We start from the raw sequence: 26,079 nt of genomic DNA, 5'->3' as shown, positions 1-26,079 counted from the left end.
TCTCGCAGGTTAACTTCAACTGCTTACTGTTTTTGTCACATCCGCACATACCGGAAGACATAATAAGCTGAAACCCCAGTGAACAGTTACGCACAGTGATGTTAATGAAAATGGCCGTAGTGAGAATAGCGGTACAGGGTACTACTTTATTGTTACATGCATCAGAGTGTATACTCATTACACTTCAATTATATCAGTTTGATTGCCTTGAAAAAACGATTCTTCAGCAGAGAGGCCCAATTGAAAAGGCGTGCTTGTTTGTTTGGATAATACTGTGTACTTTAGTGCTGTGCATTGTATATATAGTCATCGATACGTTGACCATCACTGATACTTTCAGCTTTCCCATCCAGTACAGTAGCAAACACAGCTCCTGTTACTCTGCTAAAGTTGAATCCCACGAGAGCTACAGAAATCTCAAAGCTCTCTCCTGGAAACTTCGTCTCGTTAACTATACAAGGTATGCTCGGTTTTGACATTGTGGTGCATCGTTTACACAGAAACACACTCGAGACGGGTTTGATGCAAGTTGAAAAGTACTTGATACTGAATCGTCAAAATCAAAAATACCATTCTTTAAAACTGAACATCTATCCTCATAATACGATACTTCTGTTAGTCCAAAGATGTCTCTTCCACCGAAACTAGCATTATTCCCAAAGAACTTCGCGTGAGTATTACCACTGGTATTATTAGCAAGGTTTATTCCTGGCATAAAGATTGCTAAGGGTAGTTTTAAAAGGTCTGTTCTCCAAAGCAACTAGTGGCTGTGGAAGGAGAGGTGGATCTGTGGCTATGTTAGTCTCTAAAAATGGTGTCTTCTTGATTGAAAGTTAATATTCCAGAGAATCTGTTTTGTGTGACAGAACAGCGATCTATTTCATTGTGTCCATCTTGCGTACTACCTAATAGCATAACTCGATCGATCCAAAGTCATTGCTGTCAATTTGAGAGTTTCAGAGTGTAATGCTTGACTCAAATGATACAATGCCGATACCATTATGGCTTATGATAGAATTGACAATAGTTACATTTGATGTTTCAGCAAATATTCCATACTGATAATTATTCTGAACCATCATGCTGTCCTCAATCAAAAGTTCCTTTACTAGCCCGACACCGACTCCCAGAGCGGCATAAGATATAGTCGAGTTTTTAATTGCTATTAAACTGTCAACATCCATCAGGTCTGGCATTTGGCTCACCAAGTATCAAGCCACCACTACCAAAAAAATCACACCATTGAATAATAACTGTACTTGTAAATCCTTCAATTGTATAATTATCATTCTGAAGCACAACCTAGTTGAACATTGTCAAACAAAATTTTTTCGATCATGCTTTGATTACAAGCAGTCTGTAATAAGCGTCAAATCTACCAACAACCTTCGGGCGTTGTTGCTGGTTTGGAAGTGCTGGCTGCAAGATTATGAGGTTAGTATAAACAACAAAGGAGTCGTTGAGATTGTGGACTCCCTCCAGGAATATCAGAGTGATGTTGTTGTAGCCAGCTAATATAAAACTCTGGTTCTGAGCATACTGGTCCAGGGTGTGACAAGGTTCAGGACAGTCAGCTGCTGGGAGGGCTGGAGCAACATGGCCATGGAAGGTCTTTGCCATGCAATTGCAAGGAGAGAGGAGACCAGCTGTCACTAACAGGCCGAGTAGTTGAAGCATCTTGTGCATTGCATCTGGAGTGTGTTCATGCACTCCTGATTGCGTATTGCATATTGGTACGGAAATAAGCTTTTATATGGCTTCCTGGATTAGAATTTATGGCGGCTTGGAATTGAGGCAACACACTCGGGCACTTGCCGCCCTCAATTAACAATAATGCGCACAAACACAGGAGATACAAAAAATAGCACAATGATCATTGATAAAATCCTAATTATAGTCATCATTGTCATTTCCCAGCAGTGCCATTAATTAGTTCGATGAACCCAGCATCTTTTAGCAACGTCCAGAGCTGTTAGACCGTCCTGGTTATATAAAAATACAGTGTTAATGAAAATAGCAAACCCTTACCTTAAATTGTCCTTGCATGAGGCTGTGATCTGTGTGAAGGTGTGTGAGAAGTGACCCCGCTACTCCATATGACCACTCTCACTAGCAAACATGAGTGCCAAAGAGCCGTCCTGCACAAGAGTCAGTCATGTGATTGCCAGGTGATATGCAGGTGCAAATATTACCACACCCACCTTGTCCTATATATAGGTTAACATCAGCACCTTCACCAAGAATAGAGAGACCATCTCCAGGGAACCACTGCATGCAGCCAACATCGAAGCAGTCCGTTGATCCTGACAAAATAAACAATTATTAGCATTGTTCGTACACGGAGGGCTTCTAGATCACGGATACCAACAAAACAGTGCATGCATGCATGTCTATATACTAATACCAAGGGCGTATGAAGAGAAGCCTTTGCTAATACCCTCTGAGGTACTTAGATCTTATCAACTCTACTCTAGTGTCTAGGTACTACATATCATTGTGTGCGTTCAACAATGGATATACCGCAAAGTATTATAATAGTTGTGTAGCTGCATGCACACACTATACACTATCACAATCTCGAATTTTGTCTAGAGTACAACCATACAATGCATGCTAGTGTAGTGCATGCATCAGTGGCGGATCCAGACTGACAGGTTCCATGGAACACCCCTTTGACACAAAAACATAGTGAAGGAGATAAACTTATAGGCCAAGCCAACTTAATTACATGCTTCACGGATGCAAGCGGGTCTCTTTTTATGAAATCTAAAAAAACCCACAACCACCCATGCACTCCAGGGCCGTAGACAGCGGGGGGGGGCACAGGGGCGTAGCCAGGATTTTGGAGAAAGAGGTGCTATCACAGATAATCGCACACCGTTTTTAGCCGCGCAGCGCCGAAATTTTGTTGACCGGAAGCCACACCTCTTATTAATGACGTCAAACTTAACTTATCTGCCAAGTTGGGCGTGGCTGAACGTTTATTTGCATAGAGAAGCTGGCCACGATCACAAAAGAGAACTAGTTTATAGATTTAAGCCAGAATACCTCACAGTTTAGAGACTAAATCGTTTTCCTTGCTATACTAGCTAGCTAACAGCCTAACTGCAGCAAGATCTGGAAGAGAAAGGGTGCTCAGCTGGATAATCAGATACATTTCTGTGTGATTTGTATACTTGACTCAGACTGGTTGGGGGTGCTCGAGCACCCCTAGCACCCCCCTGGCTACGCCCCTGGGGCAGGGAGGGCAACTGCCCCCCCTGGCATTCTAGATCTGCCAAAATTACTGATCTGCACATGCCCAATGCTTTTATCGGTTAGAATGATGTAATGAAATTGAGATGTGGGCAGGGCTATCTGATGCGCATGCTGACTGTTGAGAACAAGTGATTACTTTTTTTTAGGTAAAATTCTGAGCTCCACTGCGCCTCTGGAAGCAGGAGTACCTTTCTAGCTCAAGCTACCTTGTTTTAGTTGGTCTAGGTTGGTGCCACAGCAAGTTGAAAGTTGCCATACTCAGAGGATATGAAATAACAGTTGACCTTTTTTTTAGTGAAAATTTTCAGCTGTTATTTTGCCACCCCTGCAAACCTAAGCTATTTACGGCCCTGCACTCTATACCCTTATAAGGCTTATTTGTGACCACAATTTATCAATGTGGTTTGGGAAGCCTCTAACAGTCTAAAAACACCCACTCTCCCTTAACTTTTATCTTTTTTTTGCAGGCCTGCCTTTCTATAAATTGCTGTTGAATTTGTAAATTTTGGTGAATTTTCAACGGCCCATAACTAAGAGGCCATACGACATATAATATGGGGCTAAAATTGGGTGTGGTTATATAACTTATGGTAAGGTATGTATATGCCAAGCTTCGTTGAAATCGGAGGGGGTGCTCATTTGAGTTGGCATGGAATGTCCCTGTAGCTAGATAGAAAATAGATCTGTACTGTAAGCACTATAGCCACTAAGCAGGCATACGAAGGATCGGGTATTTTCTATAGGATCGGGTCGGCACGGAGGATTATAATTATTTCACTTTCTGCAATGCTACCTCGGTATAGCCTCGGTCCCGGGGCCGATTTTTTTTAAGTTGAAAAATACAGTGAGGCTTGGAACGAGGCTACCTCAGGTAGTGCTATCAACAATGTGCTGCATGTACACCAGAGTGCAAAGTGTGGGCAGCTGCATGGCTAAATTGCTCACGTGATGAAATAGCTCTATTAATACACAAATTGTACGGTATTAAACAGTTCAATGAGTATATTATATCTATCCACCTCCATGCACGTGCGTGCATTCAGTGCATTCAGTGATTCACAGCATAATATTCCACTTAATTATTCTGTGTGTATTAGCGCCTCCTATGCACACCCACCTTAGCAACAGTGTCGAGCTATTCTCAAACTTTAAATGGGTAAGAAGCTTGACTTGCTTAATTGAAGCCAGCCATTGAATGCCGGGGTTCCTAGTGGGCCATTTTTGGTAAGCAGAACTGGCGATGTGGGATGAACCAAATATAATACCTGATGATATAATATCATCATTTCTGCATAAATTGGCTTCATATCTGATGCAGTTCAGCAGTCAACAACAAAACTAACCTTACAATCAAAACGTCTATGTGTATAGTGGAGGCATAGATAGTGGAGGGAGGTCACTCAGTGTTGGAGTCATCAAGAAGCCACTGCACGCTCAGCTAGGAGGTACATTCCCTGCAAAACACGTGAATGGTGGTTCAGCCATAGATCGTTTATCTATGGTTCAGCTGATCAAAGATCCATAAGCCACACCTCTGCCTTTGCATGAGTTCAGAAGAAGCTTCCCCCACACACTGCCCTATATAAGATTGCAAGCCAGCAGTGGATCCAAAAGTTGGAGAGCCATTGTAAGGATTAAGCTCCATGGTGAGTTTATTCTAGAGTCTGAGCAAAACTATCGAGTGACTGTGTTGGAAAGCGCATGTTTATTTCTATAGCTATTATGTCGCTGTACTGTGCAGCTATTGTAGTCGTTATGAGGTATAATATACTCTAGACTACGCTAGTAGTGTTTATAATACTTAGTCTTAGACTAGTTATTTTCGTGTAGATCTAGCTATTAAATTTAAGTTGATCCTAAACTCCACTTGCCAATATACAATAATCAATACATTTATATATTTACAGAACCATGCTACCTAGGATACAGCCGCTAGCGCTAGTAGTGCTCCTGGTGCTATGTGCCTGTGGGAGTGAATGCTTGCAGTCCACTAAATACCAACACACAATATACATTGATCCGGGCAATCCAAATAGCGTCAATGATAGCTCCTGCTATACTAACTCAGTGGAGCATCCTTGTGGTGATATAAACATTGCTTTAGCATTTCCAGACAAACAACACTCGACCATCTTCTATCTTAGCTCTAATGCTAACCACAAATTGGCTTATAATGCGACTAATATGTTGTTCACAGAAGGTTCACAAATAGCTTTTATTGGAGACAATGGTACCGCTACAGTAGAGTGCATGGAAGGTGCTGGACTGGCATTTATTAACTCTACCAATATTAGCATTACTAGTGTGAGCTTTCTTTATTGTGGAGCATGGAGACCAAGTACTAGCTTAAATTTTACATCAAAGACTTTGCAATTGCTTTCGATTCGAGTTGGCATGTACTTTTACAATTGTCGCAATGTTAATATGTCTTGCATGAGTGTCTCAAACAGTACCGAGGCAGTGGGTGTGGTCATGTACAGTGTGGCGGGTGAGAATTACATTGGTTACTCACATTTTGATAACAACAGAATTAATGAGAGCAATAAAAATGAGTCTGGAGGTGGAGGGTTCGCTGTGGAGTTCAACTATTGTAAGCCTGGGGACAATACATGTGGAGACAACAATACACAAACTGAGAACATTAGTGATGCTGTGTATGTATTTGAGGGGTGTTCATTTTCTTTTAATCGTGGTATAGATCAATCTGGTGAAAATGGTTCAGATACGTCAATCCTCCCGAGAAAGGCTACTCACTCCTCTCTCGGTCGTGGTGGGGGACTTTCCCTCTATTTCAAAGGCACCGCAATGAAGAACAATATTACTATAAACAATTGTAATTTCAGTCACAATAATGCAACCTGGGGGGCCGGATTGATCATTGAAATAGCTGATAGCACAATTCAAAATGTTGTAAATGTTGCAGGCTCTCATTTTACTGACAATAATTGTTACGTTACTGAGTCTAACAAAGGTGGCTCTGGGGGTGGAGTTCGTGTGTCTTCTGTTGTCTATTACACTCATCCAATGGACAAACTTTTGATGAGAAATTCTGTCTCTTTCGATCAATGCAATTTCATTCGCAATAGAGCGCTGTTAGGTGGAGCGATGTCATTGTCTTATCATCATCAACAATTTTCACACCACCATCAGGTTTTTGAAGCCAGCGTTTCTGGTTGCACGTTTGATTTCAATTCAGCTAGGCTTGGCTCGGCTGTAAGCGTGGACAATGAGAACTATTATCCCAAAGGGGAACTAGGATCAGCTATTTTTTCTTCGTGTGTTTTTACCAACAATACGATTGTATACGTTGACTCTGAAATAGCGCCTTACAGTGTGGGCATTGGTGCTTTGTACGTATCAGAAGTCCCGGTGACGTTCACAGAATTCTTAATTTTTCAGCTCAACAACGGAACAGCTTTAGCTGTAGTAGGTACCACAGTTAATATCAGTGATAAAACTTACTTGGTTTTTATAAAAAACAGCGGTTCAAATGGAGGTGCAATCTCTCTTTTAGGAATAGCTACTCTGTTCATTGGTAAAGGTACGTCCTTCCTGTTTTCCAACAACTTTGCTCGTCTTAATGGAGGAGCTATTTTTAACAACTACATTGGAAAAGAAGACTTGCGTTCCTCTGTTAAATGCTTTCTTCAATATGCGGATCCCTTTGAAAATCCTAAGATATGGGATACCAAGTTCACTTTCGACAGTAATCAAGCTGGTAAACTTGGTCAGTCTATATTCTCTTCGACGATTCTCCCATGCTCTAGGTTTCAAGATGCTACAAGTGATAGGGCTATTGTGAAGGAAATTTTCTGCTGGAATAATTCCACTTGGGTGTACAAAAACAGTACATGTATCAAGGAAATTCACACTTCCCCAGGGTCTTTCCTTCAAGAATATCCCAACCAGCCAATTTTTCCAGGACATCCATTTTACCTGCAAATTGTAGCTAAAGATGATTTGGGTCATAATGTGTCTTCAAATACTGTATACACGGCCTACACTAGCAATCCTCACAAATCAGAAGTTGAACCGCCATATGCATACATATCTGACCAGTACGTTGGTATAAGTGGAAGTGAAGACCAAAATATTACATTGAAATTAAACACAGCTGGTCATAGAGATTGGCATATAGAGATAAATCTAGAAATGCAAAAGTGTCCGCCAGGCTTTGTTGCCAGTATGCCTACTAGTTATATTCTAACGAGTTCCTCTGACAGTGCGTATCTTGTTAATAATACATGCAAATGTATAGGAGGGCCCAAACGCCCGAATACCTTCCGTGGTAACTTGATTTGCAACAAAGATAGTATGATTTCTGAGATTCGAAATGGTTACTGGATTGGAGTTGTGCCTGCGTACAATAACACTAAGCTATATATGGGAAGCACCGCATTGTTGCATAGGTATTCTGAAATAGACACCTTCCCTATTTCCCAGAGGTATGATCGCCTTGACTACAATCAATGCTCACATCTCCATCGTACTGGTCCACTGTGTGGTGAATGTTTGAAGAATTATTCCACAGCTGTGAATACTTTCGACCACAACTGTGTTCAGTGCAATAGAAACACTACAAATGTTGCCCTCAATGTTGTTGCTTATCTTGGACTCACATATTTGCCTTACCTCGTCATATTTGTGATTATAATCTACTTTGATATTCGATTAATGAGTGGTCCTTTAGTAGGTTTCATTCTCTATGCTCAATTGATAGGCTCTGCGGTAATTGATTTGACTCTTAAAAGTTTACCTTATTTCAAGAGTGGTGACATTCCTCACAGTATTCAAAAGGCATATCAAATTGCTTATGGCATATTCAATCTGAACACTTTCTCTCAATTTATGGAGCCATTTTGTATTCATGAAAACCTCAATGCATTAGATGTGATTTGCCTGGATTATGCCGTTGCTGCTTTCCCCTTACTATTGATAATCGTCATTCGCCTACTGATGCCACTCAAAAGCTTTAAGTTTTTCAACAAAAAAAGAGGGATTCGTAATGTCAGTACAACGGTTACCGCTAACAATAATATGAACAAACCTACTGAAAGGCCGTTAATTCACGCTTTCGTTGGTTTTATCTATCTTTCGTATACAAAGTTCAGTTTAACGTCAACCAAACTCTTCTCCACCACTTATGTATTTGACCAAGACGGTGCTACACCCAACATCATGCTCATCTATTATGCTGGACAGTTTTACTTTGGACAGAAAGAGTATGTGTTGCCCTACGGCTTATTAGCAATCACTATCTTTATCTTTGTTGCCGTCCTACTTCCCCTGCTTCTGTTGGGACCACTCGACTTCATGAACTGGCTAACCGATCAGCCAAAGTTTTATTTCTTAAATAGATTTTGGCCAACTCTGAAAATCAATATCTTTTTGGATGCATTTAGAGGGTGTTATAAAACAAACTGTAAATATTTCACTGGAATTTATTTCCTGTTTCGTTTGATAATCTTTCTTGTTTACGGATTCTCGAGCAATGAAATTTTCCTGCGAGTATGGCAACTCGTGTTTGTAGTCATTCTACTCGTGCTAGTAGCATGGAAACAGCCGTATAAAACCAAATTTTTCAACTACTTGGACAGTTTGATTCTTTTTAATGTGGTCCTTATAAACTTGATTTCTATCTACCTTTGCGTTCAAAAAATTGCCAATGTACACACGGACTATCCTTTCATGTACTACACTCTTGGTGTGATTCTAATTTGGCTACCGATGGTGTATTTTGTCCTGTACTTGTGCTGGCTAATCCTCCATAAGAGAAGAGTGTACCATCTTGCAGTGTATAGGCTCAGGCCGGTTATCAACTGTTTCCGCAAGTACTGTGGTGAGCCAGCTCTTGTTGAAGAACAGCAGCCATTGCTCAACCCCGCTAGTTCTTACTCAGATATTACGGTTAGCAATGATACTGACACCGATCTTTTCATTAGAGCTGAAGAAAATATGAGATCACGATATCTGCGGAGAGAGAATCGAAAGAGCCCCAACAATACAAACAGTTCAAATGGTGGAAGTGCTGGCGTAAAATCGATGTTATCTTCTGGGTTTCAATCTGGCGGAAGTAATACCACTCCTAACACTACCAATAGCTCTAAGTCATCCGGTGTGCACACGGACTGAAAAACAGATATTGCTATAATTATATTAGATAATTATAGCAATAATAATTATATGTAATTATTATTATGTTAATTTGACTTCCTCCCTAAATCCAATCCTAATTATCATTAATTTTGTGTATGTTATACTTATTGTCCACTATATATATGCATAAAAATTTATGGCATGCAGTAAACCTTCGAGGACAAGGGCGAAGCCCGGAGGCCAAGGACGGTTTGTTTAATGAGGTGCATTTAGATCTACTTACACGTATTAATATGTATAAAGACCAGCGACCAGCTGCATAGTGGGCCCGCTGTGTCTGCATTCGATTCACTACGGCCATTAATACCTAATATTATCGAACTAAAAACACATTTGCAATGTGTAACATTGCTAGGATTGTCAGGAAAAGCGCAAAAAATACATACGTTTTTGAGAATATTTTGTGTCATAGACCATGTTTATAATGTTCCCTAATACTCTGTTTAGCATAGTCCATCCATGTGTGGTGACATTGAAGTGTTGTGGATGGAAGCTGGATGGAAGCTTGGAACCGGCACTGTCTCAATTCCTTAAAATTTTAATTGTGCTAATGTAATATCAACACTGACAGTACATGTTCATGGCGTTGTAACGGATTGGAGTTATGCATGCACTCGCCGAATTTCTTGCTTCTTCGCTTTTTTGCGCTTTTCCTGGAAATCCTAGCAACATTACACATTGCATTTAGTTTGATTCCCTTTCTTTTTTCAGTACAGAAGTAAAAACATATTTTCATGGCTGTCATTAATTTTTATCACTATAATTATATACATATTAAATCTATTATTAGATAATAATAAGTGTTTATTCCAGTCCTGCATGTCTTCTCTTCTTGAACTTTTCTTGCTTCTTGACGTTCCCTTAGGCATTTCACATTTCCACGAATGGATGGACTGTGTATATGCCTGTGCTCAACACTGTATTTAGGGAACATTATCATGTCATTATGTCACAAAAATATACCCAAAATGCATGTATCAAAGTCGTTCAAAGAGCGGGGAAAAAGTACAAAGTACAACATGCATGTGAATGACGTTGTAACGGATTGGAGTTATGCACTCGCCAAATTTCTTGTTTCTAATGCTATTAACTGTGAGTCTTAACGCGCACACACAGACTGAAGAAACGGACCACACTCCATTATGTTGTCGAGTGTGTCTTGTAAGTTACTTGTCCATTTTCACATCATTTCCAGACAAACAACACTCGACCGTCTTCTATCTTAGCTCTACCATCAATTGGCTAATAATGCGACTAATAATTATGTTGTTTACAGAAGGTTTACAAATAGCCTTTGTTGGAGACAATGGTACCGCTATAGTAGAGTGCATGGAAGGTGCTGGACTGGCATTTATTACCTCTACCAAATATTAACATTACTAGAGTGCCATGAGCTTTCTTTATTGTGGAGCATGGAGACCAAGCACTATATAGCTCACATTTTACATCAAAGACTTTGCAATTGATTTTGATTCGAGTTGGCTTGTACTTTTACAATTGCCGCAATGTTAATATGTCTTGCATGAGTGTTGTCTCTAACAGTACCGAGGCAGTGGGTGTGGTCATGTATACAGTGTGGCTGGTGAGAATTACATCGGCTACTCACATTTTGATAACAACAGGATCAATAAAAACGAGTCTGGAGGTGGAGAGTTCGCTGTGGAGTTCAACTATTGTAAACCAGGGGACGACAAATGTGGAATAATAGACAAACTCTCTACGACTAGTGTATTTGGTGTGCCTGGTGCCTATCTAGTCTACTACGCTGGACAGTATCATTTTGAGGAGCTGCAATACATTTGGCCATATGGTGTGTTGGCAATTTCAGTTTTTATCATCTTTGTAAAATAATGAACAATGGATTGACAGATAATGACATGTTCAATAGAGCGAAAGAGACGAGCAGGTCCAGAAACAAACCAAATCCTCTGAAAAAGGTTACCAGTACTGTAGTCGTTACCGATATTGTTGTGAAGTATTGCTGATGTGTATGGAACTATAGTGTTATGGTTTCATCTGGGATTGCAACTGGCGAAAGTGGTCGACCCAGCACTGGCACTGGAAGCTCAAAATCATCGGATGTGCAAGTAACAGATAATGTCATTAACATATCAGAACATGATGATCTACTAGTAATTATGTAGCTATAATTATACTCACTAGGCTAAGCTAGATCTATTATGCTGCCCACCCGGGCACTATTATCTTTGTTATTACCAAAATTGTGTTTACGATTCATGTTATGTATAATAATTATAGCTATGCCTGTGGTCATCAACGCTGTATGTTTATGATTATTAATTGCTATAATTATGTCTAAGAGACCAGCTGCAGAGTGGGCTGTCTGCACATATCCGACTAGAAAAACATTTGTAATGTGAAAAATTGCTAGGATTGGCCAGGGGAAACACCAAAAAGCGTGGAAACAAGACGAGAGCATAACTCATCCGTTACAACGTCATTCACAATTTACATGTATTTTTGGGCTGGTACAGGTTTCTACGCAATTTTCAAGAAAAAGTGCAGCTATCTATTGATAAGTCATCTCTATACATGTAGCCTAGAAATGTATGGGGGCTCCAGCCCCTCCTCGTTCCTACGCTACTGCTATAGGCCTCGGATTGCCATGCTTCTGCTCTTCGAAGCACATGCATTAAACATGTCATGGCTGTCATTAATTTTTATCACTAGATAGTAAAATGAATATATATATAATAATAATAAGTGTTTATTCCAGTCCTGTCTTCTCTTCTTGAACTTCTCTGCTTCTTGACATTCCCTTAGGTAATTTCACATTTCCTTAAAAAAAAGGGAATCACCTAAAAAAACATTTGCCATGTAAAACGATGCTATAGGATTGCCAGGAAAGGTATAATTTGGCTAGTGCATAACTCCAATCCGTTACAACGTCATAAGCATTAGTTGTACAAATTGACAATAAATAATGAAATGAGACAGTTCCAAACTTCCATCTTCCAGTCCACATCACACTTCGATGTCACCATGCATGGATGCATGGACTGTGTACACCTGTACATGTGCTCAACACTGCAATAGGCAAATGTTTTTTAGTTCGATAGATAAGATGTACATGGGAAGTACATGGGGAAAATGCCTCTGTATACTATGGGACTAATATACTATAATACCACAAAAACATTTGCAATGTGAAACACCAAAAAGCGTAGAAATCCTGCGAGAGCATAACTCGATCCAATCCGCATGCACACTGTAGTATCTGTTCTGTCAGCATCCATGTGATTTAAAAGCCTCAGCCACTTTAGTACCCTCGCTATATACTCGGGATACTAAATCAGTGCCTGCTTCTAAATCCCATGCATAGACAACTCCAAAGCATGCAGTGTCTAACTGTAGATAGTCAAAGAACTACATAATATAAATTATAGATCTATATAGTATAAGGTCCTCTCACATGGCATACACATAACGCCATGCACTACCTAAAACAGTCCCCTCACATGTCACTACTGACACACAATGCCACTACCTAAAACAGTCCTCTCACATGTCACTACTGACACACAATGCCACTACCTAAAACAGTCCTCTCACATGTCACTACTGACACACAATGCCACTACCTAAAACAGTCCTCTCACATGTCACTACTGACACACAATGCCACTACCTAAAGCAGTCCCCTCACATGTCACTGACATATACCTAAAGCAATCCTCTCACATGTCACTGACACACAATGCAACTACCTAAAACAGTTAACTCAAATCATGCAAGTGTGGGATACTGCATGTTTCAACACAATTATTAAGAGCATTGAATAGCAAAAGCAGTGAATTATCAGAAGAAAAGATTGCGACATCAATTCAGCAAATGAGTTGATATTATTGAGCACTCCATATCTATGCTAGCATGCAACGTATAGATCTACATGACTGCAGCTAGCGTCTATAAAGTTATTTGGGAGCAGCATAGGCGCAGACTTTCATTGTAGTTTCTCTGAGGTCATCACTTTTCCTTAGCAGTATTATAAGCATAACATCAATCTAGTAGTAACTATAATAATTATTCACCTCAGATATGCTGTCCAAAAATATTCTCAACTGGTTAGTACTGCTCCTGTCACTAGCTATACTGTTACCAGGAGTGAGCGCTATCACATTGTGTCGGTGAATTCAACTGACTTGTGTAGTGACTATCGAAATGGAACTTGTTTCACACTCGAGCAGCTTGTTAAAACAGACCTGTTATCTGGTGGAGACAATCTCACCTTGAGCTTTCTACCTGGAGATCATGTGTTAACTGAGCAGTTATTGATTTTCAACTTCTCATATGTGCAAATCACTGGCCTGAATACAAGTACAACTGTAGTCGGATTCAATAGCAATGGTGTCATACGTTTTGTTAGTATTACTGAATTGAGTATTGAACGCTTGAGTTTTGTTGGAATAAATGTTGGACCTCAAAACTTTTATCAAAGTTTAATCATTGATGATGCCAATGATGTATACATCAAATACTGCTACTTTTCGGACTTCAAATTTCTGGAACCCCACATATTAAACATTGATAATACTCAAACTGTAACGATTGACAGCACTCTCTTCATGAACAATACTGGTCAGGCACTTCACGTTGATGCTGATGATGTCTACATAGCAAATAGCAAGTTCACTAGAAATGATGGAGGAGCAGTTGACATTCAATCAAACAACGCACTGATTAGCAACACGGAGTTCAACTATAACAGTGCTGTGAACGGAGGAGCAGTAGAAGTGGTAGCTGGTACTGTAGTGATTACTTGGTGTAACTTCACAAATAACAAAGCCTTTCTGCATGGTGGAGCGATTTTTGTTTACTCAGTGATAGGTAGTGTGTCCATCTCCAACAGTGAGCTGACAAACAATAAAGCTAATTTTGGTGGAGTGATTTATGTTAACTCTCTGATAGGTAGTGTGTCCATCTCCAACAGTGAGCTGACATACAATAAAGCTAATTTTGGTGGAGCGATTTATGTTGGGCCTAGCTCTGATAGGTAGTGTGTCCATCTCCAAAAGTGAGCTGGCAAACAATAAAGCTGACTACTATGGTGGAGCGATTCTTGTTGTTAACGTTTCCGTCAGCTTAATAGGTAATTCTAATGTGTCCATCTCCGACAGTAAACTGACAAACAACAGAGCAAACAGGAGGGGTGGAGCGATTAGTGTCATGTTTGTATTTTTATTCCTCTCCAACAGCACGCTGACAAACAACAGAGCGAACAAGAGTGGTGGAGCGATTAATGTTGACTTAGGTAGTGATCGGTGTTCGTCTCTGACAGTATTCTGACAAACAACTATGCTAGTGGTGGAGCACTCACCATTTTGCAGTCAAAGATGACATTCACTGGAACGAATATTATAATGAATAACAATGGCCCCATCTATAGTTTCTCCAGTCGAGTCCACTTTAATGGACCCACAACACTCAGTAACAATCATGGTGTGCTGGGAGGAGCTATCAGTGCTGAACGGAGCGACATTAATATCAACAAAGAAGGAGTGATTATCACCAACAACACAGCTACCTTTGGAGGAGGGATATTTCTGAAAGATAGTCAACTCTTTTTAAAAAAGCCTATAAAGATCTGTCACAATAGAGCACAGGATGGTGGAGGCATTTTTGCTTTTTCAAGCAAAGTAGAAATTAAAACTTCCTCTGTAGCGTATCCAAGTACACAAAGTGAAATTGTTGAAACTTTGCTGAGAATAATGGTGGAGGTATTTATGCAGCGGTTACAAACATTGAAATTGTTCAATCATAATAATTATGTCAACATTGACTCAAACACAGCAACTGCTAATGGAGGTGGAGTGTATCTACAGCAAAGTTATATATTAAAACTCATTTATGAATGGTTACTTGTTGAGGCATATCTTTCCAAGTTAATGATTAACAACAATTTGGCTCAGTACGGAGGGGGGATATTTGTGGAAGATAAGACAGAAAGGAGCGCGTGTGGAGGAGGGGCAGCAGTAATTGGTGCTACTCAAACCATTTTTGATGAATGCTTTATTGAAACTATTAAATTGCATAGTGTGTCCAGCAAAGATATAAATCATTTTAACACATTCATGGCTAACAACACAGCTACTCAGTCAGGAGCAGACATCTACGGAGGTCTGTTGGACAGGTGTACAGCAAGTCAAAGTGTTGAATATGACATTTCTTCAAATGGATTAGACTACGTAAGTAACACCATAAACTCTTCCACCAAATTATCAATCTCCTCTAGGCCTGTTCAAGTAATTTTTTGCAACTATTCACAAAGTGACTATGTTTTTACAAGAAAGGGACACATGTTTAAAGTCAATGTTATGGCTGTTGACCAAGTTAGAAATCCAATCAGTGCCACAATTCGCAGTTCTGTTGTCAGTGAGAGTGGAGTTGGTCGTCTCAAAGAAGGACAGGCAGAACAGGAAGTTGGCAATCAGTGCACAGAATTAGAGTACAATGTATTCTCACAAGACAGCTCCGTTCAAGTGGAACTCTATGCCGAAGGTCCATGCATCAATTTGGGAATTTCCAAACAACTCATCAATATTTTTTTTCTACCCTGCACATGCCCTATTGGACTCACACCAATTCAGTCCGATACTGAGTGCAGGTGTGACTGTGATCCAGTCCTACAACAAGAATATCAGATAACAAACTGTTCTGAGGAAAATAGGACCATTAAGCTGGAAAGTAATAACAATGTATGGATGGAATTCATAAATACTACCAACGAAACAGGGTATATATGTTGTTAGTAACTGTGTATTTAACTATTGTGTAGAAAAACCGATCATCATCAGTCTAAGCAATGTTGACAAACAGTGTGCCTACAATCGAAGCGGTGTTTTGTGTGGAAAATGTGAATCAGGACTCAGTCTTGTGCCGGCTACGTCACGATGTGAACAATGCCCTAATGTTACCTTCTTCTACTAATACCATTTGCGCTGGCAGGCATATTGCTAGTAATTTTTATTCTTGTGCTCAACTTCACTACAGCAACTAGACATATTCATGGGCTCATTTTTTATGCCAACATAGTAGCTGCTAATAGGACGATTTTTTCCTCTAGTTTAAACAACTTTTTAACAGTTTTTGTATCATGGGTGAGTCTTGACTTGGGAATCGAGACATGCTTTTATGATGGAATGAACTCTCAAGCAAAAGTACTTCTTCAACTTGTCTTTCCTGCTTACTTGTTTCTTCTAATGTTCTTAATAATCATTTTGAGCAAGTACTTTGACTCATTTGCAAAGCTCCTCTCCAACAGGAACCCAGTTGCTGCCCTAGGCACACTTGTCCTACTCTCTTACTCTAAATTCTTACGGTTTATCAGTGCTGCACTGCAATACAGAGTCTTGGATTATCCTGACGGTTCAACCAAGATTGTTTGGTTGCACGACGGCAATGTGCCATACTTTACTCTTAATCACATTCCACACTTTTTTGCTGCTGTCATAATTCTCATTGCTGGTGGATTATTCACTGTACTGCTCTTCTTTGGACAATGGTTTCCATACTGTTCCAAGGTTATGAAATGGACCAAGAACTCATACTACACTGGCTTCATGGATGCATACCATGCTCCATTCAAACCCAAGCATCGCTATTGGGTGGGACTGCTCCTCTTTGTTCTAATTGTTCATAATCTTGTAGCTGCCTTGGCACCAGGTAATTCTCTCCCTGTGCTATCATCTGGGATACTTTCAGTTGGACTGATTGTCTGGAAACTACTGAATAATGGCTTGTATAAAGATACGCTCCACGATTCCCTCGAAACTCTCTATCTATTCAATCTTGCTATTCTAGCATTTGGCACTTCCTATGTCAAAGATACCAAGAGCAATCAGTCAGCACTAGCCAATACTTCTATGACTATATCATTCACTCTATTTGTGATAACACTCTGCTATCATTTTTACCAATTCGTACTCAAGAAGAATGATAAAATTAATGGTTGAAGATGAAGGACACCTTTAAAGAGTTTAGTAGCTGGTGGTGTTGCAGACATGAGACTCCGACGAGCTAACAATTCCATGACAATGCGTCCATTGGCAACCATTGTGGGCAAAACTGATGTAGCCATGAAAGAAGCGGACCCTGATCGTTACAACTCTCCTATCCTGAGAGAACCTGCCCTGGACGTACTATCCCCCCTCACTGCAGAGGACTACAGAAAACCAGACGCTCCGCCTGCAGTCAACCCATGTGTTACACACGCAGAATTTGGCATCTAGAACTGTCTTATAATGTATAGCTAATAAGTATACTCTTCCTATAACAAGCTGTTTGCAATTAATATTTTGTGCTATTTTAGAGAGATAGACTATATAGACAATAATTATATAGTACTATAATTGTGTCCTTTGCACTGAATATCAAACTATCAAAGTCAACATAGCAGCTTGCATTAGAGGTCAATTACAAGTATTTAATGTGAATGGGTGTTTTATGTGTGGTTATAATACGTACGTGAGTAACAGCTATCAAACACCATAGGTCAGGAGCCCACTAACTGCTGGGAAATTCCCTGTTAACGAAGCAGTGCCCTCCTGTATGGTTCAGGAACTTATTAATTGGGCCCAAAATAATTATCCGATCAGCGGTTATCTTACTGGTGCCATCATCAGGACTGCTACTTTCGGATTTAAGTAGTGGAAAAGCACCTCGTCCATGTGTTAGTAATCTGTATGAAGAGCGAAAATTCATTATGGTCGACGATGCATGCTCAAAGAGCACAGCTTGCCATATTCCCATTTGAGTGCATGCACATCCCCTTTTGCGTTGCCCGCCCTTTCGTGGTATTTACTGCCTGGCAATTGAGAGCACTCTTTTCAGCACTCTTTTCACAAACAATACTGGCCAGGCACTGCATCATGGCATTGATTTGTGCTACTGCATGGTTTACATTAGGTTCTCAAATGCACATAATTTTACAAAATAACAGACACCATGGCCAATAATAACATAATATTAATACCATAGTCTGACCATGCCCTCCCCAATTTTGTATTGGGTCAGGTGAATAATACCTAAAATCATGCATACATTTCTGCATAAATTGGCTTTGTACCTTGTAGATTAGAAGCAGTTCAGCATAACAATAAATGCAACAAAACTGATCAGATGTATCTGTGTACTATATAGATATATAGTGGAGGCACAGATAGTGGAGAGAGGTCACTACGTACGGTGTGTTTAGATTCGCAAGCCACTCCCTTTTCTCTGATTGGACGGGGGCGGGAGAAAAGGGACTGGTGACTCTGGGCTACAGCTGTGTAAATCTAGCCTCGATCCCAGGCCGAGTTTTCGCTTTTATAACGGTTAGGCGAACAACTGGGCCTGGTACTAGTTGTCTGCGCATGCGTCAAATTTTCATTGTATATTTGTGGTCGGCAAAAATATTTAATAAATCAATAATCGAAATTTGTACACAGAAAATGCACAGAGTGAGTACACAAAAGATGCACATAGGGAGTACACAAAAGATGCACATAGGGAGCTGCTTCACAAAGGCCTGGGGAGTTGCCAGTTGTGCTGCAGCACAATTACAGTGACCCAGGGCAACTTCAGGATGATTGAATGCCTTCAAATTACGTTTCAAAAAGATTTAGCAGGCTGCTGGACTTCTCTGATTCTAGGCCCCAACTCGTAACTCAGTTAAATTTTGCTTGAGAAAACGTAGATTCTCTTGATGTCTCTGAGCTACCCAGCAACGCTCGAATGAGCAGGTCATACTCCAGTCCTGTGAGTATAGGACAATATTAAAAGAAACCAAAGACGGTTAAACCCTTACCTCAAACTGTCCAGTCTCGTCCGTTAGTATAGCCAAGAGGAGCACTGTTGGGATAGCTGGATATTAGCCATTGCTCCTGTACAGAGAAGTAGACATTCTAAATACGTGTAGATCTATACATATTAAATTTCTCGTGTTATAGTGTCATTGTCGACGAGCTGATGATGGCAGCACCAAGTTCTCTAGCTCACACTCTTCACTTGATCCACCATATTAATGATGAAACTATAGTCTACCTACCGGTAGATCTTGCCAAACATGAACAAAACTTGATAGCATAGCCATAGGGCCCACACAAAAATATCTGACCTTAACAAGCTTGACAAAGCTTTATACCTCTTCCCTTGTTGTTCAGTCTTCAGAATAAGCTTCAGAGAAGAGAGAAGCTTCAGCTAAGAGCCATTCCAATCGATTCCAATAATGATAAAACGGGAACTGACTTCTAGTACACGATAGTACACGAATATAAATGTCACGAAAGTGAACGAGAATATCCATTCGTCAGAATCTGACGAACGACTGACGCATGCGCAGACAACTAGTACCAGGCCCAGTTGTTCGCCTAACCGTTATAAAAGCGAAAACTCGGCCTGGGATCGAGGCTAGTGTAAATCAGGAATGCTATTAAATATTAATGTCACGTGCAAATTATCCAATTTATTCTGATGTGTCAAAAGCTAAAGACACACAGAAGACAAGTATACAGATCTATTTAGCCAGCCTTTTGATTTAATAGATCCTTGTACCAGTGTCTGTTGTGCCATAACTTGTGGATTAGCATGGAACAGCTGATGAACGTAGAAATCTTGGCAGTCCTTCTTTGAACCGAGGAGTGGCAGCGATTTAAGACAGCTTGTACAAGTCTGACTACTCTCAATTCAACTGCTGCCGTCTGCCATTATCTGTCTTGTATTGTACAGGTTATTAAAAGCTTTAGGCAACCAATAACTTTCGGCTGCCAGTTCTCATCACGTAAAACTAAAACAAGCTAATCTCTGCTGGTGTCTTAGATGACTATATCCTAGCTGAATGCCTGATGATGTTATTACTCCATCATCTTCTCTTTTCTAGCACTAGCATCCATTCTTAAACTGTAGCTAAGAAGCCCGCGATCACTTTTGCAGGCTACGCAATTCTACTTAACCTCACGCAATTTTTGGATCACGTGGAAAAATCAATGAATAATCTCTACCCAAATTCTGGTAGAGACACAAAATGTGTCCCAGAGTCACCAGTCCCTTTTCTCCCGCCCCCGTCCAATCAGAGAAAAGGGAGTGGCTTGCGAGTCTACGGTGTGTTGGAGTCAAGAAGCCACTGGTATGCTGGTACATGCAAAACATGGATCCACAAGCCACACCTCTGCCTTGCATTTAGTTCAGATCAGAAGAGCTTCAAGCAGTGAGCCGAAGGTTGGAGAGCCATTGTAAGGAAGCTTCATGGTGAGTTTAATTATAAATCTGAGGTAAAATAAATAAGAGTGTGTGGGAAAGCATTCATTCTATAGCTATTTAATACGTCGATCACTGTGCAACTATTGACAGTATTCTACACTATGTTAGGCCACTGCAACTTTGACTTTAATTTCCCGATGGGAAATTTTAAAATGTTGATGAGGACAAGCTGTCTATTACGAATAATTAATCACAAATACCGTATAATTATGCTTGATCAGGAGCCGTGGCTACTGAATGTTTCATTTTGCTGGCTACAATTCGAGAGAGGCCACTGTTCAAGAGCGGCATTTATTAGTTTCAGCTAATTCAACAACCTAATTTAGTTTGTCATCAACAGTTTTTTTCACCTACATAAACTTGAACTCGCTTTTAAGAGGCCAATCTTAGAAATATAAGTGTCTCGAAAATTTCGCGCTATGCGGTATTTGAGAACGGCTACCATTTTGCTAGCAAGGGTGCATGCGGTCTTTATACAAGAGCGGCCTTTGATCGAGCATATACGGTAAACGTTTAATTTGAAATGTTCAGTCAGCATTAGCAAGAAAGCCCGTTTTTAGCATATATTTCATTGCACAATGTTCGCGGAATGACTGCTTATCGGAAGCCACGCCTTTAAATCTTTGCACGTTATTAGCAGATAATTCTAATTAAGAACAATTTTCGTGGCCTTATTTTCGTGTAGGATTGCTAACCCACAAAATCCGCAAAAATTAAGCTGCCCTCGAACATTTCGCGCTATACGGTAGTAGCCTCAGTGAACTCTTGATTTCTGCACATGGCAGCCAAAAAAATCAGTAACACTATAGCAGCTAGCTACATGTACGTAGCTACTAGGTACAGGTAGCAGCTTGTTAGTGCTTCAAAAAGACTTTCTCATGGCACGTAATGCAACAATAACAAGGTACAAAGGTCAACAATGGAATAATAGACAAATCCATGAGGTGAGCTAATGAGCATGAGGGAGTAGGACGGGAAACTAAAGCATGTAAAGTCAAAGTTGCAGTGGCCTAATACTTAGTAGTTGTCTAAATCCACTTACCAATTCACAATTCTCATTACATTTATGTATTTACAGAGCAATGCCTCGGACACTGCCGCTAGCGCTAGTAGTGCTCCTGGTGCTATGTGCCTGTGGGAGTGAATGCTTGCAGTCCACTGAATACCAACACACAATATACATTGATCTGGGCAATCCAAATAGCGTCAATGATAGCTCCTGCTATACTAACTCAGTGGAGCATCCTTGTGGTGATATAAACATTGCTTTAGCATTTCCAGACAAACAACACTCGACTATTTTCTATCTTAGCTCTAATGCTAACCACCACAAATTGGCTAATAATGCGACTAATATGTTGTTCACAGAAGGTTCACAAATAGCCTTTGTTGGAGACAATGGTACCGCTACAGTAGAGTGCATGGAAGGTGCTGGACTGGCATTTATTAACTCTACCAATATTAACGTTACTAGAGTGAGCTTTCTTTATTGTGGAGCATGGAGACCAAGTACTAGCTCAAATTTTACATCAAAAACTCTGCAATTGATTTCAATTCAAGTTGGCCTGTACTTTTACAATTGCCGCAATGTTAATATGTCTCACATGAGTGTCTCTAACAGTACCAATGCAGTGGGTGTGGTCATGTACAGTGTGGCGGGTGAGAATTACATCGACAACTCACATTTTGATAACAACAGGATTAATGAGAGCAATAAAAACGAGTCTGGAGGTGGAGGGTTCGCTGTGGAGTTCAACTATTGTAAGCCGGGGGACAATACATGTGGAGGGAACAATACACAAACTGAGAACAATAGTGATGCTGTGTACACTTTTGAGGGGTGTTCATTTTCTCTAAATCGTGGTATAGATCAGTCTGGTGATAATGGTTCAGATACTACAATCCTACCCAGAAATGAAATTCATTCTTCTTTTGGTCGTGGTGGGGGACTTTCCCTCTATTTCAAAGGCACTGCAATGAAGAACACTATTACTATAAACAATTGTACTTTCAGTAACAATAGTGCAGGCTGGGGGGCCGGATTGAACATTGTAATAGCCGATAACACAATTCAAAATGTTATTAACGTTACAGGTTCTCATTTTACTGACAATACTTGTTACGTCACTGAGTCTAGCAAAGGTTCTGGGGGTGGAGTTCGTGTGTCTTCTGTTGTCTATTACACTCATCTAATGGACAAACTTTTAATGAGAAATTCTGTCTCTTTCGAAGAATGCATTTTCGTTAGCAATATAGCGTTGTTAGGTGGAGCAATGGCATTGTTTTATCATCATCAGCAGTTTTCTCACCGCCATCAGGTTTTCAATGCAAGTATTTCTGGTTGCTCCTTTGAATCCAATTCAGCTAGACTTGGCTCGGCTGTAAGCGTGGACACTGAGCACTATTATCCCAAAGGGGAACTAGGAACTGCCGTTTTTTCATCGTGTGTTTTCAATAATAATACGATTGTATATCTTGACCCTGAAGTAGCGCAGTACAGTGTGGGGATTGGTGCCTTGTATGTATCGGAAATCCCAGTAACGTTTGAAGGGTACATGTGTTTTCACTTCAACAATGGAACAGCTCTAGCTGTAGTAGGTACCATAGTGACTATCAGTGATCAAACTAACTTGGAGTTCAAAAACAACAGTGGTTCAAATGGAGGTGCAATCTCTCTTTTAGGAATAGCTACTCTGATCATTGGTAAAGGTACGTCCTTCCTGTTTGCCAACAACCTTGCTCGTCTTAATGGAGGAGCTATTTTTAACAAATATATTGGAAAAGAAGACTTGCGCTCCTCTGTAAAATGTTTTCTTCAATATGCGGATCCCTTTGAAAATCCTAAGACATGGGATACCAAGTTCACTTTCGACAGTAATCAAGCTGGTAAACTTGGTCAGTCTATATTCTCCTCAACAATTCTCCCATGCGCCATGTTTCAACGTGCTACAAATAATATAACTAATGTGACCGACATTTTCTGCTGGAATACTTCCACTTGGGTGTACAAAAACAGCAAATGTAGCAAGGAAATTTACACTTCCCCAAGGTATTTCCGACAAAATAAACCGAACCAGTCAATTTTTCCAGGACATACATTTAAACTGCATATTGAAGCTAAAGATGATTTGGACCATGATGTGTCGTCAAGTACTGTATATACGGCCTACACTAACAGTTCTCTAACTTCAGAAGTTCAACATGCATATGCATACATATCTGACCAGTACGTTGGTATTAGTGGAAGTGAAAACCAAAATATTACATTGATATTGAACACCGATGGTTTTAGAGATTGGCATGTTGAAATAAATCTAGAAATGCTAAAGTGTCCGCCAGGTTTTGCCAGTTCCTCTGATAATGCTAATACCACATGCAAATGTATTGGAGGGGGTTTAGGAACCTTTCAAGGTAACTTGATTTGCAACGAGGATGATCTTATTTCTGAGATTCGAAATGGTTACTGGATTGGATTTGTGCCTGTGTACAATAACACTAAGCTATATATGGGAAGCTCCGCATTGGTACATAAATATTCCAAAAACGAAACCTTTCGTCTTTCCAAAAGGTACGATCACCTTGACAAAATTCAATGCTCACATCTCCATCGTACTGGTCCACTGTGTGGTGAATGTTTGAAGAATTATTCTACAGCTGTGAATACTTTCGACTACAGCTGTGTTCAGTGCAATAGAAACACCACGAATTTTACCCTCAATGTTGTTGCTTATCTTGGACTCACATATTTGCCTTACCTCGTCATATTTGTGATTATAATCTACTTTGATATTCGATTAATGAGTGGTCCTTTAGTAGGTTTCATTCTCTATGCTCAGTTGATAGGCTCCGGGGTAATTGATTTGACCCTTAATACTTCGCCCTATTTCAAGGGTGGTGATTCTCCTCACAAGATTCAGAGAATGTATCGAATTGCTTATGGTATATTCAATCTGAACACTTTCTCTCAATTTATGGAGCCATTTTGTATTCGTGAAAACCTCAATGCATTGGATGTGATTTGCTTGGATTATGCCGTTGCTGCTTTCCCCTTACTACTGATAATCGTCATTCGCCTACTGATGCCACTCAGAAGTTTCAAGTTTTTCAGCAAAAAAAGAAGGATTGGTAATGTCAGCACAGCGGTTGCCGTTAACAACATGAACAAGCCTATTGAAAAGCCGTTAATTCATGTTTTTGTTGGTTTTATCTATCTCTCGTATACAAAGTACAGTTTAACTTCAACCAAGCTCTTCTCCACCACTGAGATATTTGACCAAGATGGTGTTACACCCAACATCACGCTCATCTATTACGCTGGGCAATATTACTTCGGACAGAAAGATTATGTGTTGCCGTACGGCTTATTAGCAATCACAATCTTTATCTTTGTTGCGGTCCTACTTCCCCTACTCCTGTTGGGACCACTCGACTTCATGAACTGGCTACTCGATCAGCCAAAGTTTTATTTCTTGACCAGGTATTGGCCTACTCTGAGAATCAATATCTTTTTGGATGCATTTAGAGGCTGTTATAAAACAAACTGTAAATATTTCACTGGAATTTATTTCCTATTTCGGTTGATAATTTTTCTGATTTACGTATTCTCAAGCAATGAAGTTTTACTGCGATTATGGCAACTAATATTTGTAGTCCTTTTACTCATGCTAGTAGTATGGAAGCAACCATACCAAAAAAAATTTCTCAACTGCTTGGACAGTTTGATTCTTTTTAACGTGGTTCTAATAAATTCAATTTCTATCTACCTCCATGTTCAACATATTGCCGAAGTACGTAGTGAATATCCTCGGGTGTTCTTCGCTCTTGGTGTGATTCTCATCTGGCTACCGATGGTGTATTTTGTCTTGTACTTGTGCTGGCTAATCCTCCATAAGAGAAGAGTGTACTATCTTGCAGTGTATAGGCTCAGGCCAGTTATCAACTGTTTCCGCAAACTATGTGGTGAGCCAGCTCTTGTTGAAGAACAGCCATTGCTCAATCCCGCTCCTTATTCAGATAATACAGTTAGCTATGACGCTGACACTGATCTCTTCAATAGAGCTGAAGAAAATGTGAGATCACGACGTCTGCAGAGAGAGAATCGAAAGAGTCCTAACAATACAAACAGTTCAAGTGGTGGAAGTGCTCAATCTGGTGGAAGTAGTGCCACTCCTAACACTAACTAAGTCATCCGGTGTGCACACGGACTGATAATTGACTTAATAATGACAATGTAATTTTGTTAATTGATTTCCAATAATTATTAATTTTATAGATGTAATTATAGCCACCCACACGTAATTATTATTAATCGTCATTATTTTTATTATTCGCACTATAATTTTTGCTTGCTTAATAATTACGCTTGAGTGCATTATATCTATACTTACACGTATTAAATTATTATCT

The 26,079-nt window shown here is 40.0% G+C and overlaps 1 protein-coding gene and 2 long non-coding RNA genes across 6 annotated transcripts; 1 reads left to right on the top strand and 2 right to left on the bottom strand.

Moving 5' to 3' along the window:
- Window positions 1–1,798: 1,798 nt before the first annotated feature.
- LOC135346925 (uncharacterized) lies at window positions 1,799–4,755 on the bottom strand. The gene is made up of 3 exons (XR_010398137.1): window positions 4,602–4,755; window positions 2,202–2,303; window positions 1,799–2,138 (listed from the first exon to the last, which is right to left on the bottom strand). It is a non-coding gene; the product is annotated as an uncharacterized LOC135346925 (long non-coding RNA).
- Window positions 4,750–25,996, top strand: LOC135346882 (uncharacterized). 4 transcript variants are annotated; one of them, XM_064544656.1, is made up of 2 exons: window positions 4,750–4,904; window positions 5,166–9,554. In XM_064544656.1, the coding sequence occupies exon 2, from the start codon at window positions 5,170–5,172 to the stop codon at window positions 9,388–9,390; it is 4,221 nt and encodes a 1,406-aa protein (XP_064400726.1). In that variant the 5' UTR covers window positions 4,750–4,904; window positions 5,166–5,169; the 3' UTR covers window positions 9,391–9,554. The 4 variants fall into 4 exon arrangements, 3 of the variants coding, with proteins under 3 accessions (XP_064400726.1, XP_064400728.1, XP_064400727.1); XR_010398123.1 differs by having other exon boundaries at window positions 4,790–4,904; window positions 5,787–5,926; XM_064544658.1 differs by lacking the exon at window positions 5,166–9,554 and adding an exon at window positions 21,752–25,996 and having other exon boundaries at window positions 4,794–4,904.
- LOC135346924 (uncharacterized) lies at window positions 18,840–20,177 on the bottom strand. The gene is made up of 2 exons (XR_010398135.1): window positions 19,223–20,177; window positions 18,840–19,171 (listed from the first exon to the last, which is right to left on the bottom strand). It is a non-coding gene; the product is annotated as an uncharacterized LOC135346924 (long non-coding RNA).
- Window positions 25,997–26,079: the final 83 nt, after the last annotated feature.

Source organism: Halichondria panicea, chromosome 13 (assembly GCF_963675165.1).
Source record: "Halichondria panicea chromosome 13, odHalPani1.1, whole genome shotgun sequence".
Taxonomy (NCBI): domain Eukaryota; kingdom Metazoa; phylum Porifera; class Demospongiae; order Suberitida; family Halichondriidae; genus Halichondria; species Halichondria panicea.
Note: the sequence above shows the minus strand (reverse complement) of the source record. Positions and strands in the feature narration are given on the sequence as shown.

Excerpts from the sequence above, each read along its gene's own strand:
- LOC135346882 (XM_064544656.1), top strand. The coding sequence starts at position 5,170 with ATGCTACCTAGGATACAGCCGCTAGCGCTAGTAGTGCTCCTGGTGCTA.